The following is a 13568-nucleotide window of genomic DNA, read 5'->3' on the forward strand; positions in this document are numbered from 1 at the left end:
AGAGAGTGAGAGTGAGAACGAGAAAAGGAGGAAAGAGAAAGAAAGAGAGAGAGAGAGAGAGAGAAAGAACGAACGCGTGAAAGAGTGTAGGTGTTCTTTCGAGGAGAAGAGAGAGCGCGTGTGCTCGTCGTGACGACGTGCAGGAGGAGGGACTCGTGTCTGTCTATCCGTCTGTCTGTCCGTCTGCTGGAATGCACGAGGGCCGAATGGCTACGGGTACGGGGGACAGCGGGGAAGAGCCCGCGACGGTCCTCGACAACAACAGCACCGGCATCGCGACGACAGCCCCTCTCACGGAATCGTCCACGTCGTCCTCCTCCTCTGCCACGGCTGTGCCGACGATCCTGACGGAGAGTACCGCTACGAGCGCCGGTAACCTGCCCTTGACGGGATCCCAACAACAGAGCCTGCATCAGGTGCATCCGCAGCATCAACAGACGCAACAACAGCAACTGCGATCGAGGGTCAACCTGATCAGCGACGTGGCCGTCAATGATGTCGCAGGTAACCTCAATGCTCTATGCTCTTTGTGTTGCTAATGTGCCGCTTGCCAAATTCCCTTCTTCTGCCTTTTCTCCGTCTCTCTTTATCTTTTGGCTTCTTCAATCTGCCGTCTTTTCTCTCTCTCTCTCTCTCTCTCTTTCGTTCTCACTTTTCCCTTTTTTACCGGTCTACCACTCTCCTTCTTTCCGCTTCGCGCATTTTCTGTCTCGCATTCTCCGTTTAGCACACAGTCGTTCCTTCTCTATCTCCCTCCTCCGCCTCTCGCTTCTCCTTCTCTTCCACACTTGAATTCTCCATCGTTTGTTGCATCGCGCACGCTCTTCCTCGGGCTGCTTCGATAGATGTATTGCCCACTTCCGAGTCCATAGGTACTCGGACAGGTACGCGCGTTATTTAATTAATTAAAGAATCGTGTTCGCGCGCGCGATTTCAATATCTTGAACGGTTGAATTTGCCTAACCTGCACAAGTATCGGAGAGAATCTTAACGTATGTCTAAAAGACGAAACTCGGGACTTGCTAAAACGTTTTGTAATATATCCTTTTGGTCTTTTCGCGTTGCGTTTGCGCGGAAGAAAAAGTTTGGTTTTGCTCGAAAATTAATTTTTCTATCAGAAAACGATGCGCAAAAGTAACTTATATATATCTAATAAACCAAAGAGTCTCTGTGCGAAATGTATGCCATTTTTAATTTGGGAACGTACACACCGTAATTTGCAACATCTTTGTTCTCCGTAAGGGAGAGAAGCTGGTTCCTTGGATATCAAAGCAACGTCGTGTCTTTCTTCAACAGATCGTTCGATACGATCGAGGAATTTCATGTCACGATAAATTCGCTTAACGCGTTCGCGCGCGATTCGATTCCTTCTGAACGCATCTGGTCGCGATTACCCGCGAAGCACCCGCGGGAATATCGTATGCTGCGCAGATAGAGGAACACGATCTCATAATTCACAGCGCGCATGTTTTCGGGTTAGAGCTCTGTAAGTATATGCAACGTCGTCGTAGAGTGGCTCGAGGAGGCGTTTCGGTGAGAATTCCAAAGTCAAGCCGCGGAACTTCGCAAGCTCGGCCGTTCCGCCCGTCTGTCCATCCGTCGTTTCGAATTTAGAACAGACAGCGTTCAAACGTTTCTTTATGGTTGCTGTTGTTGCTGGTGCCGCTGCACCGACCCTTCGCGGATAAAATAGCGGTTCGTCGAAACGAGACTCGCGGCTGTCTTTATTTACATCGCTCCCTCCTCTCAGCTTAGTCTTTATACCTTTTCCGTTCTATCTTTCCCTCCCACCTCCCCCGCAACGACATGAAAAATTGCTAGACGAATTTCTTCCGAATCAATATCTTCGACTTAATTACCTTTCCACATGACTGTTTCTCTTGCATCCTTTTCCCCTTTTCTCTCTTTTTCTCTATTACCATTACCATCTTTCTCTAACGTCCCTTATAACATTTCTTTCTTATGTTGTGTTTATTCATTAAGGCGAAACGAATATGCGTTACGCAAATCTTGTTTGCAAAAATGTTTGATGAACGTAACGATTGCACCAAATATTTTAAGTAGGACAGACTGCAACATTCTTGAAATAACGTGAAGGCGGGGATACATAGAGCAATAAATACGAAGGAACGAAGTCAGTCATTTTTGCACATGGCTTAAGAAAAAATGTTTTTTAATAAATATCCAAAATTTGAATATGTTTGTTAAATCTTTGTGAGAGTCAGAAATAAATTGATCAGCTTTATCTTTGCGACTTTTTTTTTTACTTGCTTCGCTTTTCCATTTGCCCCGCCAAGCCTACTCCAGTCCGCTTAAACATCTCCCGCCTGCTCCATTCTAAACGAATGTAACGAAAATATTTACACGCTATTTAAAACATGCTTCTAAGACCCTTCAAAAGCGCGATACTTTGTGTCTCTTTATTTATCGCAAAAAGAAATATTTCTTGTGGGAACTGGATACGCAGCCACTAAAACTTTTATATATAGAACGAATGATCAGGATTTATTCCGACAAGCTCGATGTACGAATTGTGCGTGACCCGTAATATTAATATGTAATTAGCGTAGTATCGATTGTTTCTGCACATTCGATCGCACATTTTTAGATAACTCGAACTCGCCGTACGTATTTCATCATACCTTGCGATACTCTAAAACTAATTTATTGCACTATTTCTACGGTTATTAGCGACGATATGCGCTATATCTCATCGTTAATAACTTGTTACACGGATAATTAAGATCCGGCGAATAATGAAAGGAAGTATTACTCGGCGTTATTTTAGACACAGTCTAGGAGAAAAAGAAAAGGTAAATCGAGTCGAAATTTTAGTTCTACGTGAACATTTTTGTAAATTCTGTTGAACTTCAAAAACTTGAAGCGGAGAATCTTGAAATGTGACACTACGCAAGTTATCATTTTATTTTGATGCTACAGATATTTATTTTTTGATCTGTACTGTTAATTTCAACAAGCAATATACTGCATGACTTTCTTAACTGCGAATAGAGCAGGGAGATGGGCAAATATTAAATCATTAATACGAATACGTAATAAGATTAATAATTAAAGCTAACTTTGATAATATTCTTATTATTTTTTTCTCATTGATGTTATTCTAATCGACCACTAAACATTGTTTCGTTATCCAATTTTCATATGGCATATCATTTTTTTTTTAAGTATCAAATATTCTATAACGAACATTAACTTTTTTTAAATCGTCGTCAAATATTCTATAACGAACATTACTTTTTTTTAAATCGTTCCTTTGAGAATTTTTTTTCGTAAATATCCTTTTCATAATAACATAAATTTGATTTAAATTCAAATTAGTTTCTTGATTTGATATCATAAACGTCTCATTCAGATTTTATTTCGAATTCCCATATTACAAGCTTAAAAATATTAATTAGAATGAAAATGTCAAGGTAATAAAGTCGAGCGGTCTCACAGACCGGAGTGTGGCGAATGAAAGACTCAAAAATAAGTGTGACTAGAGAAGATTATTATTTATGGATCGTTATTTAGCCGTTTGGATCAAAGTTTTTTTTTTTTTATGAAACAAATGTACGTACGGATTGAAGAAAAATCAGAAATTCGTGAAGCAATCATTATTTATCAAATAATAACGTACTGTGTGAATACTAATCGAGATTTCGACTCGGGTATCTCCTTCTTTCTTGATATATCAATCCTCCTTATATATATGTTAATCATCCGTTAAAATCGAAAACTCCCGTGTATAATAAATGATTCCATATACTTGGAAATGTATGGTGTATCGCTATCCTCGTCTCCTTCATCCTGACTCCCCGATTCGGTATCCTGCCTCCTAGCTGCTCCATTGTGGCATTCCGGAATTTTCTCATATACTGATACTGGCATTGACACTCGCGTAGACACGATGATTTGATCGGAGAAACACGTGTTAATTAACGCAATATCGAGAGTCCGAATAAATATTTCAAGAACCAACGAAATATTCACGCGGCGGGAATCGTAACACACCGATACTCGATTGAGGATGCTTTATTTCATCTACATCGCTTGCCGGCTCGGAATACATTCTTTCACGGAAAACTACGCGACGCGCGACGATATCAAAACAATTGACAAAAAGGGCGAATCTATCCCCACCACACCGTCCAACGTCGTCGATCGCCGATGAATAGCCGGTGATCACAACAACCATCGCTATCAAAACAATTCGGACCTTCGTAGCGGTCAATGTTACCCACGCGTGTTTCATTGTTTTTCGAGCCGACGAGCGATATTACATCGCGACGTACGTGTGTCGGTACGTTAGTTATCATTTCTCGCGAATGATCGAAATATTTCGTGGACTCTTGAAATATTTAATCGGATTCTCATCGCGTTAATTAATGTGCGTATCGCCGATCAAATTGTATCTCACGCGAGCGTCAATATCAGTGCCACGACGGAGCAGCTGGCAGCCAAGATGCTGAATCAGGAAGCCGGGATGAAGGACGCAGGACGCTGGACCCCCGGGCAACGGTACATCGTATATTTCCAATTACTGAAATTATTTATTATAGAGTAAGTTTAGTGTTTTAATGAACGTTTGAACATATCAAGAATAGAGTGTTACCTGAGTCGAAATTTGTGCCGGTATTCGTATAGTCTGTCATCGTTAGAAATATAATTATAGCTCTAAGTAAATTTCTGATTATTCGTTAATACTTATTTCATCTTTGAATAAGAAATGTTGATTCAAACAACCAAATTATGGTTCACCATGATAAATCTGTAATTAATTATGCACTGAAAAAAAAAAAATATATATATATATATATATATGTACAACTATGGATATATCGGTCTTTGAATCTAGTAAATTTAACAAATATTAATTTGTGCGTCTAATAATACTCCTTGAGCCGCAAGTTCTACCTTAAATCTGCCAATGCTTTTTTTCTCACCTCTTATTAACTTGGTTATTGTTATCCACATTTAAATATCTATTGATGCGCGGTATTATTGTACATAACTGCTAATTTTGTCCTAACAATTTCTTTCTTTTTCTGTTCTTTTGAACCTCTAAATCGTATTCAAATTTTCAACGCGAATAAAAAGATAAAATAATTATGAATAAAGAAAATGTATCCTTTTTTGTTTACCCATTATAATCTCTTGACTTATTTCAAATATTAATTGCTTAATATTTGCTCGTTTCGTGTATTCCATTTGCAGTTAAGAAAATTATACAATTTAATACATTACTTATTAAAATTAAGAACAACGAAACAATGCAAAAATAATAAAATATTAACTAATTCTTTTTTTAAACATCAGCATGGGGAAAAGTGCAGTAAATAATCTTTTGTTGAATGAAAGTACAATAGCCAATTTGCAGGAATAATATGGAATGAAAATTTCGACTCGGGAATTTAGTCCAGCGGTCTTATCACAACGAAAATTCGTTATTTTTTCTCCTTATCACTGATAAGGAGAAAAGTGTGACGTAAAATCACGTATTACCACTATTGTGATAGTACTCACGAATACTACTATATCGTCAACTTAAACGAAATCACTCATATCGCGGAGGTATGTCAGACGGATGGCCACCCGCGCTCCAATTCACTCGCGCGAAATCTGTATGCGACTCGGTCGCGAATTAAAGTGGATAATTAGTGTCACGGAGGCGTCCACTTCGTAGATTGTCTCCGCTCCGCTTTATGAGACGACGGTCAAACGGTTAAAGGTGCATTATACTGTTGCATTCGACGCGTGGTTCGACGTTAATATCAGCGCTTATCGCTTCCGAAATTATAACATCAAGGAAAGAGTCTAATTCATCCTAAAAAAAAAAAATATGTTCGATATTTTATCTTACGGATTACAGATATTACCTGTGTGCATTTTCGACTTCTTTTCTCATTGTGGAGTTCCGACTAAGCAAACCATCAATACAAACACAATCGACTGCCGCTCGAACGCGAATGACGATAAATGTCGCTGTAAAATGAATATCACGATAACGTAGGAAGTGAGATATAGAATAATCGGCGGGAAGTATCACGCTCAATTCGCTCCCTGCCGATTTGATAATGACGCGTGTGAGATTCCTCCATCAGAGATATTTTGCGTTGTCGGCCGCACTTGAGTGCAGCAACGATACGATTTCACAATTATCTTGCGCGCACGTGCCGCGAGAACGGCTCGATTTTTACATTAATCTTGTGCTGTTTTTTTTACAAATTACACATATAATCAACGAATTGTCAAATAGTTGAAATACTCACGATTTACGTGAGATACCCAAACGTCGATGAGAACGTTCGTTGTTCCGTAGTCACGCGTGAACGGTGGTTTTCGGTTCACATGGTGTCGATCTACGATCTTGTTCGCTCAAACGAAAAGAATTCTTTCTCACATTACGTTAAATTTCACGGTTTAACGTTACCGTTGTACGATGCAAATCGCTCAGGTGCTATTATCCGTCAGTTTTCGTCCGTTGCTTTTTCAGTTCTAGAATAGCATCTATCTATTAATATTCCCGCATCTTTACAAATCTATGTACGTCTTTCGTTCGTATGCTGACAAAAGAACTGCAATTTAATGGCCATTATGGCATTTTCCAAGCAAACGCGTCGACATGCGTAAGATTCGGAAATTCGGTGCAATTCTTTCGACAGTGAGACACGAGGCAAGTTCGCCGAATCGAAAAAGCAGGAAAGCCCCCCTGCGAACATAGCGACGACAGTATAATAGGCTTGTTTCTGGGAATTCGTTCGATATCTACCTGCTGTATGTACTATCTACTTGTTGCATTTCTTGTTCGGCCGACAGGACGATGTAGTTTCGCGCGCGATAAATCGCGATTATCTGTGCATTTTGTCGGGGTTTGCAAAGAATGAAATTCCACGATGAGTTAAGGTGATCGCCCGCCGCATCCGGAGAGGATGTCTCGCGTACGGGACGAGGGTTTCACGGTCGACGTGAAAATCAGGTTTAAAAACACGGCTATGACGTCATCGTCGCGCTTTCACTTCGCAACTGCCGAGGGTACGTTGCGAAACACGGCAGGGATGAAAGATTCGGTTATATCGTACCAGATACGCGTCACGATTTCACCTCGCTCGATTGTTCTTCCGATTTTTTTTTTCTTTTTTTTTTTACCATATAATCTTATGACGAATATTGGTAATTGAAACAAATTTAGAATCGAATATATCGTGTAAATTATGAAGGATACGAAAATTGCGTATTTTGCGCTGAAATCGGCTTTCAGTCGCGCGTCTCGGCTTCCGAAAGAGCCATTTGAATTTTACAATTCCGACGTCTCCGAATTGGAATTGATGTCACGTGTTGACACGTAGAAAAAAAAAGAGTGTGAAACGCTGCGATATCGACGTAGAAATATTTTGCACTCATCCCTATGAGCAGATATCTGTAACAAGTGAGATCTCACTAACTTGCCAAAATATTGTCGCACGCGCAGATATTCGTTCGCATTTTTTTCTTTGGGAGCGTCGTATAACAATGGACACGCGACCTTTTCTTGCTATTTCATCCTTTCATCGATTCGACAACTCGATTATGATGATGGTCCCTATTTTTTCACTACTCCATCTTAGTCAAACGCCACGTTCTCGTTTTTATGCAAGTTATTTACCGTCGGGGGTAGCATAAGGAACGGGATATATCTAGACGGCAAAAGTCCGTCCTTTTCCACGTTACCATAACGACAATTGCCATTGTTGTTCCAACTCGCACCACGGGGTGTGAGGAGATACCGATCCGACCGTCCGGTGTGAATTTATGACATCTTTTTTTCTCGCCACCCCTGTCGTGCAAGCAGCGACGAAAAGCGCAACAATTCCCTGGCCTGAAAGCCCGACGGTACCTGTTAGGATCTTGACGTTAAAGACATCGTCGTTCCCTCACAACTAGTTTGAATTTAGCACGTTTGATTGTAACATGTTTCTTTTTTTTTTCTTTTTCTTCAAAAAATGTCCCCCGATCTCGTAACGCATCTCCTAACTCTAACGTGCCTCTTTGCGGAGGCCTTTTTCATCGTTATTTATCCCCCGCTCATGATCGTAAATAATCACGAGTTGGATCGTAACGGAACGCGTAATTAATTGTTGCGGACTGATATCTATTTTTAACGTGAGAACACATAATTTCTGTACAGAAGCTGCTTGTTGTAACAAAATTAGGGTGGTACTTGATGCAACTCGTTGGAAATAATAATCGGGAAAGCTAGACTTTTTAATGAAGTAAAAGTCGATTCACATCGGCGACAATTTAATCCGAAGACTACTACGTGTCGGGATAATTAAATTTCCGGCGTTTAATTACTCTCTTGCAACTTAAATGCATCAGAGTTTAATTTTTTAACTGAACCGACTGAACTTGATAAGTCTTTATTAAACATCCGCATTTTCAAAATTTAATTTACTCAAATACCGTGATTTTCCATATTGAGTGTCTGTTTAATTAATCGAAATTCCATCGGATATTTATCTAAATAAAACTGTGTTCAAATTGATAGAATGTAACATCGAGACATTATCAATTAATGCCACGACGCTTGACGTCAAATCGGTATGAGAAAAAAAATGGACCTAATAGATGAGTAACGTGTCGGTTATTTCTCCTTCTTTGTTTAGCGTAGGTGTAATTAGGGAGGTAAATCGATTCGCTCTTTCTCTCTCTCTCTCTGGATATAATACCCCAGATCGGTGTAAATACCAGCGCGTAAACGTCTCTTCTGCGTCTGCGGTTTTCATTGCATCGCGTTCGCGTGCGCTCGTACATATATATACATACATACGTACACGCGCGAACACCTCCCACGCCGACGGTTAAGACGATGGGGCCGTTTCTCCTTCGCGGCAGTCGCTATTGAATCGCTTGACCCACTTTGATAAACTCACATCGGAATAACTCAATAACACCGTTCCGAGCCAACAACAGTAATTATTATTCAACGTTCCCAGAGTGCGCTCGCGACGAACGGCTGACACAACGGCGGCGCGTATCAGTACGCGCCCCAATTTATCTAAATAAATGCCTGTCCCGGTGCACTTGACGCGCTCTCGCGTCTAAAGTGTCGCGAAATCAATTGCGGCCCCAATTTTTTTACGAGTAGCTGCAATAATTTCTTGCGACGCGCCAACCGCCGACGCTGCATAAGCGGCAGATTTGTCCGCGCGAGAATAGTTCGCGCACTTGAATTATATTTCCTCCGCGGAAAGGACTAACTCGTTGCAACTTTTAAAACTTCCAATTACGAAACCGTTTACGCCGACCTCCTGTCGACCTCCTGTTTTTTTTTTTTTTTTTTTTTTTTTTTNTGACCAGTCGCAGAGAGTATACAACATGCGAAACGAAATTTCATCCGTCACGTGGCGCCCTCGCGTTGTTATCGATAACATCTCTCGATAAAATATCTATATTTATAAGGTCTATATTTTATACCAATATGCAAATATCTTTTCTTGCATGTTGTAGTGTGGATTTAACGAATGTTTGGTTTAATTAGCCGCGGGCAAAGTTCAGCTCTTTATTATCGATACGATCAGTATACTTTTGTGAAAGTAATGCGCAAAATTAACTCCCGCGAGTATTTCCTCTGCAGTAGGTTTGGTAATAACGCTTTACTTTAAATGCATATATTAAAATGTGTTATTTCGTGAAACGTAAGAAACGTTGTAGGAATTACAAATACAGAGGCAGAAACAGATTCGTCACTGTTAGAATTCCAAGAGAAATGCCGCCGAAATGAGAATTAATCGTAATCATCGTTAACAGAACGATATCTTGCTCGTTTATCCGGAGGAATTTGGATTTCTCGCCGAAATTGAAAATTGCGCAGTTTCTCGTGATAATTCATCGAAATGCGTTTTTACGTCGTTCGCGTATCTGTATATACGTCGTATTCGCGCTTCTAAATACAACACTCGATCGGCCTTGCTGCACGAAGAGCCAAGGTTGCGTCCCAGATTTTTGCGAAAATTAATCACGGTTTTGCCGATGTTCGTCGGGATTTTGAAAAACAAGCGTGCGCGCGATTGATTCGCGCGCGTTTATTTCGACACCTTTCGATCATTGCGCGATAACACCAGCGGCTTGTAAATAGTCATGTCCAAAATTATATGAAATGTTCAGCAACGAGTATATTTCTTGAATGAAGCGGCGGTATTTTTCATCCGTTAGGCCGAGAGAGATAACTATCCCTCCGCCCGGATTTAAGTAAACGTCAGCGTCTCTTTGTGCATGTTTTAGCATTTATTTAACAAACTTCAAATATTTGATATCTGATCTTTTACCCCTTGCTATCTCGATCACAATGAAAGACCGAGGGACAGTGTTGAAAATATTTGACAAACGGTTCGAGCGGGTGACGGTGACAGGAGACTGCGGGAAATCGGGAGTAAGGTCCTGAAAAATCAGGACATTCATACTATATTCGGGATAACACACGTAGACGACACGTTTGATAGATGTTCCTCGATATTCGTGAATACCCAAATATCTCAGAATATCTGGTTCCCATTAAATCGTATCGACGGCTTGCGAATGTCGTAATATTTCCGGACGAAAAAACGTAGAATGACATCAGAGAGAAGTTGCGGCATTCTCCGCTTCTGATTTAAAAAAAAAAAAAAAAAACAAGATTAACAAATATTCATAAATTCGCCTATATAGCGCCTCTCTCTCTCTCTCCGTCCATCTTTATCTCACGTCGGTGTGCGCACGCGTTCATAAAAGCGCAGCGTGCGTGCGTGCACGCACGCGTTAATTTCGAAGTTTCCGCTGATCTCCATACGAAGGCGCCGATTATACACGCGTCGTCGAAACGATCCTCCTCTGTCCCGTTGCCGCCGCACAGTGCCGCCACCAGCGGCGTTTCGATCGGTCCGCTTGTACGTACGTTTCTCGTGCCAGTTATGATGAATTCGATTGGGTAATACCGGCGCACCGCGCCGAGCCGCAAGAAATGACGCCACGGGACACGGTCTGTGGTTTTTAATACGCGTCCTACTTTCCGCTATCTCTCTGCAGCGTGGCTTGACGCGACCAGGCGAGGCGCGGCGCGGGATGGCCGGCCAAGCGAGCGAGGTATCGTTCCCCTCCCCCCCTTTCCTCCTCCAGTCTGGTCATCGTACCGCGCGTGCTCCCCCGCACTTACTCGCGTTTGCAGCGGTGCGCGCGAGTCGGGGGCGAACTCGCCGCGGTTCTCGTTACGCTCGCGCGTGAAGAAGCGTGTGACGCGATTGGCGCGTGTCGCTGGTTCAACCTATCTCCCTCTACCGTTCTGGGTTGGTTCGGCTCTTCTGTCTTTCTCGATCTCGCATTCGCCGCGGTGTATCTCTCTTGCTCCGTCGCTCGCTCGCTCGATGCGATGCCTTCACCGGTAGCGCTCGAGATAAACAGACTGATAGATAAGAAAAAAAGAAAGAGAGAGAGAGAGAGAGAAAAGTAGTGAGGTTTAGCCAGGTAGATAACGAATCGGAGAGAGTGAGAGGACGCGGGTGCAAGATAAGAGGCGGAGGTGGTGGCGGTAGAGGAGGATAGAACGCGCGAGGAGAGGCGAAGGGAGAGCGAGAGCGCGAGATAACGACGCGCGGCGCGCGTTATATGCGGCTAGAAGGACTGAAATTGAAAGTGGTCGTCCCACTGGCCCATTGACCTGATTACCCACTGACAATGACACGAATCCTTGCCTCCCACTGCACTCTTTCTCTCGCACCCTCCCTGCTCCTCCACCTCCTCTCCCTCCCTCCCCCTTCCCTCCGCCGCGTTCGTCCGTCCGTCCGTCCTTTCTCAGCCGCGTGCGTAAACGCGCAGCAGCAGCGCCTTCTCGCATCTGTCTCACCCTGGCGGCGGCGCAGGCGTCGTCCGTGCCTACGTGGACGCGCGTCGAGGACACGCAGGTCCTCGTTTTTATCTCGGCAAACATATCCATAAATCGCCCGTGCCGCCAGTCCGCAAATGGGGAGGTCGCGATGCAACAAGTGTATTTCCCAAATGACGCTCGCGATGGGGCGGAAAGGGGGCGACCGTTTTCGAAGGACGCTGCCGTCGCGTCACTGCGCATTTAATTGATATTATTCGACGGTCGCGAAGGAATGAGGGAGGATTTTCGCTTGATTCCCCGTACGTTTAAAGAAACGAGAAACGACACAAATTTATTCTTCGATCATCGATTATATTGTGACGTAATATTAACAGATACATAATTGCGTTGTACGATGTGGGAGAGAAAAAATTGAAAAAATGATAGGTCGTATGGCGTCTAATTATTGACGGTATTAATAATCCGTCGGACGATTATTCGCGATATTAACGATCGGTTCGCAAGTTTGCATAAAATTACCTCTCGGAAATCCCTGTAATTGAGCAATTAACTCGGTTCTGCGAGAGAAACGCTTGGAAAACGAACGCGCCCTGCTGGATGCGAAGTGTGCGACGATAAATCCTGACCGATAGCACTTTCTCGAGAAGATCGAGAACAAATCGTATTACGTAATCGTTTCAAGAGTGACCACCACCCGCTCTCGCAATACATACAAGGTGTATCTCGTAATAATCGCCGGAAAAAAAAAAGCGTTCCTCGACGTTCCCGGGGACGAAATGGGGCAACTTCTTCTCACGAAGATTTAGACGACGCGTTGTTTTCAAATTATGTTATCATACTGCGATTGTTTAATCAGAATTTTATAATCATGTGTACTGAAAAAGTTTATCCCGTCGATAAAGGTTATTATTATTGTTTAATTAGATGACAAAACACGATCATAGTGTACATGCTGACCAGCTGACCGCCGACCAGCGGATGTCACTAATTACACGATTATTGCGAGACGCCTTGTAAAAACGGCGACCTCCTTTTGTCATTCCTCTTCGTGAGAAATGGACACATTCCGCAATTTGAATTAATTAATTCACAAGCACGAAGGAATCGAGCAAAAAATTAATAATTCCCAATGGATTCCTCCTTTCGAAGCAATCGATAGCGACACTTTGATCCTATCGTTAACAGCATGTTTCTCGTTTGAATATCCGCGGAAGAAAATGAACCGCGAGTTTTACTCGTTTTACTCGTCACTCCCGCGAAGTGACGCGCTCTATCATAGTCTTTCTTCTAGTTTAGGGTTTAACAAAACACGCGCGTGAATTTACGCGAAGCTTTCCTTTTCGTGGAATTCCCGCGATTTCGCGTGTTGACGGCTCGCTTAAAATAGCCCGCTTGATCGGTACGCGCGCGCGCGCGCTCTGCTTGAATGCCGAAGTCATTATCACTTGGTCATGGTCCGACACTAACGCGGCCTGCAACGATCTTTTTGCGAGCGTCACAAGCTAGTTATCTCAGCCGGCAGTGTATTGCGCACAATCATTCACTCAGACATTTAGAATAGAACGGAGTAGAATTTTATTCTACGACTCGTTTACAAAGATCGTTGTATGATTTGTTCATCGGCACGATTTCGAGTTATTCCAATTTCTTTCGTGGCAACGTATCGAATTCAAACGCATCGATGAGATATAGTCCGCGTCTGGCCAGCCCGGAGGGGGGGGGGGGGGCT

The 13568-nt window shown here is 42.7% G+C and overlaps 1 protein-coding gene across 1 annotated transcript in view; it reads left to right on the forward strand.

Moving 5' to 3' along the window:
- Positions 1–13568, forward strand: part of LOC106746761 — a 46545-nt gene continuing 32977 nt past the window's right edge. Inside the window, exon 1 of the mRNA XM_014623750.1 lies at positions 1–504. Coding sequence (XP_014479236.1) covers positions 192–504 — 313 coding nt within the window. The 5' untranslated portion in view covers positions 1–191. The remainder of the gene's footprint in view (positions 505–13568) is intronic.

Source organism: Dinoponera quadriceps, unplaced genomic scaffold (assembly GCF_001313825.1).
Source record: "Dinoponera quadriceps isolate SergipeBrazil2010 unplaced genomic scaffold, ASM131382v1 scaffold1565, whole genome shotgun sequence".
NCBI lineage: Eukaryota > Metazoa > Arthropoda > Insecta > Hymenoptera > Formicidae > Dinoponera > Dinoponera quadriceps.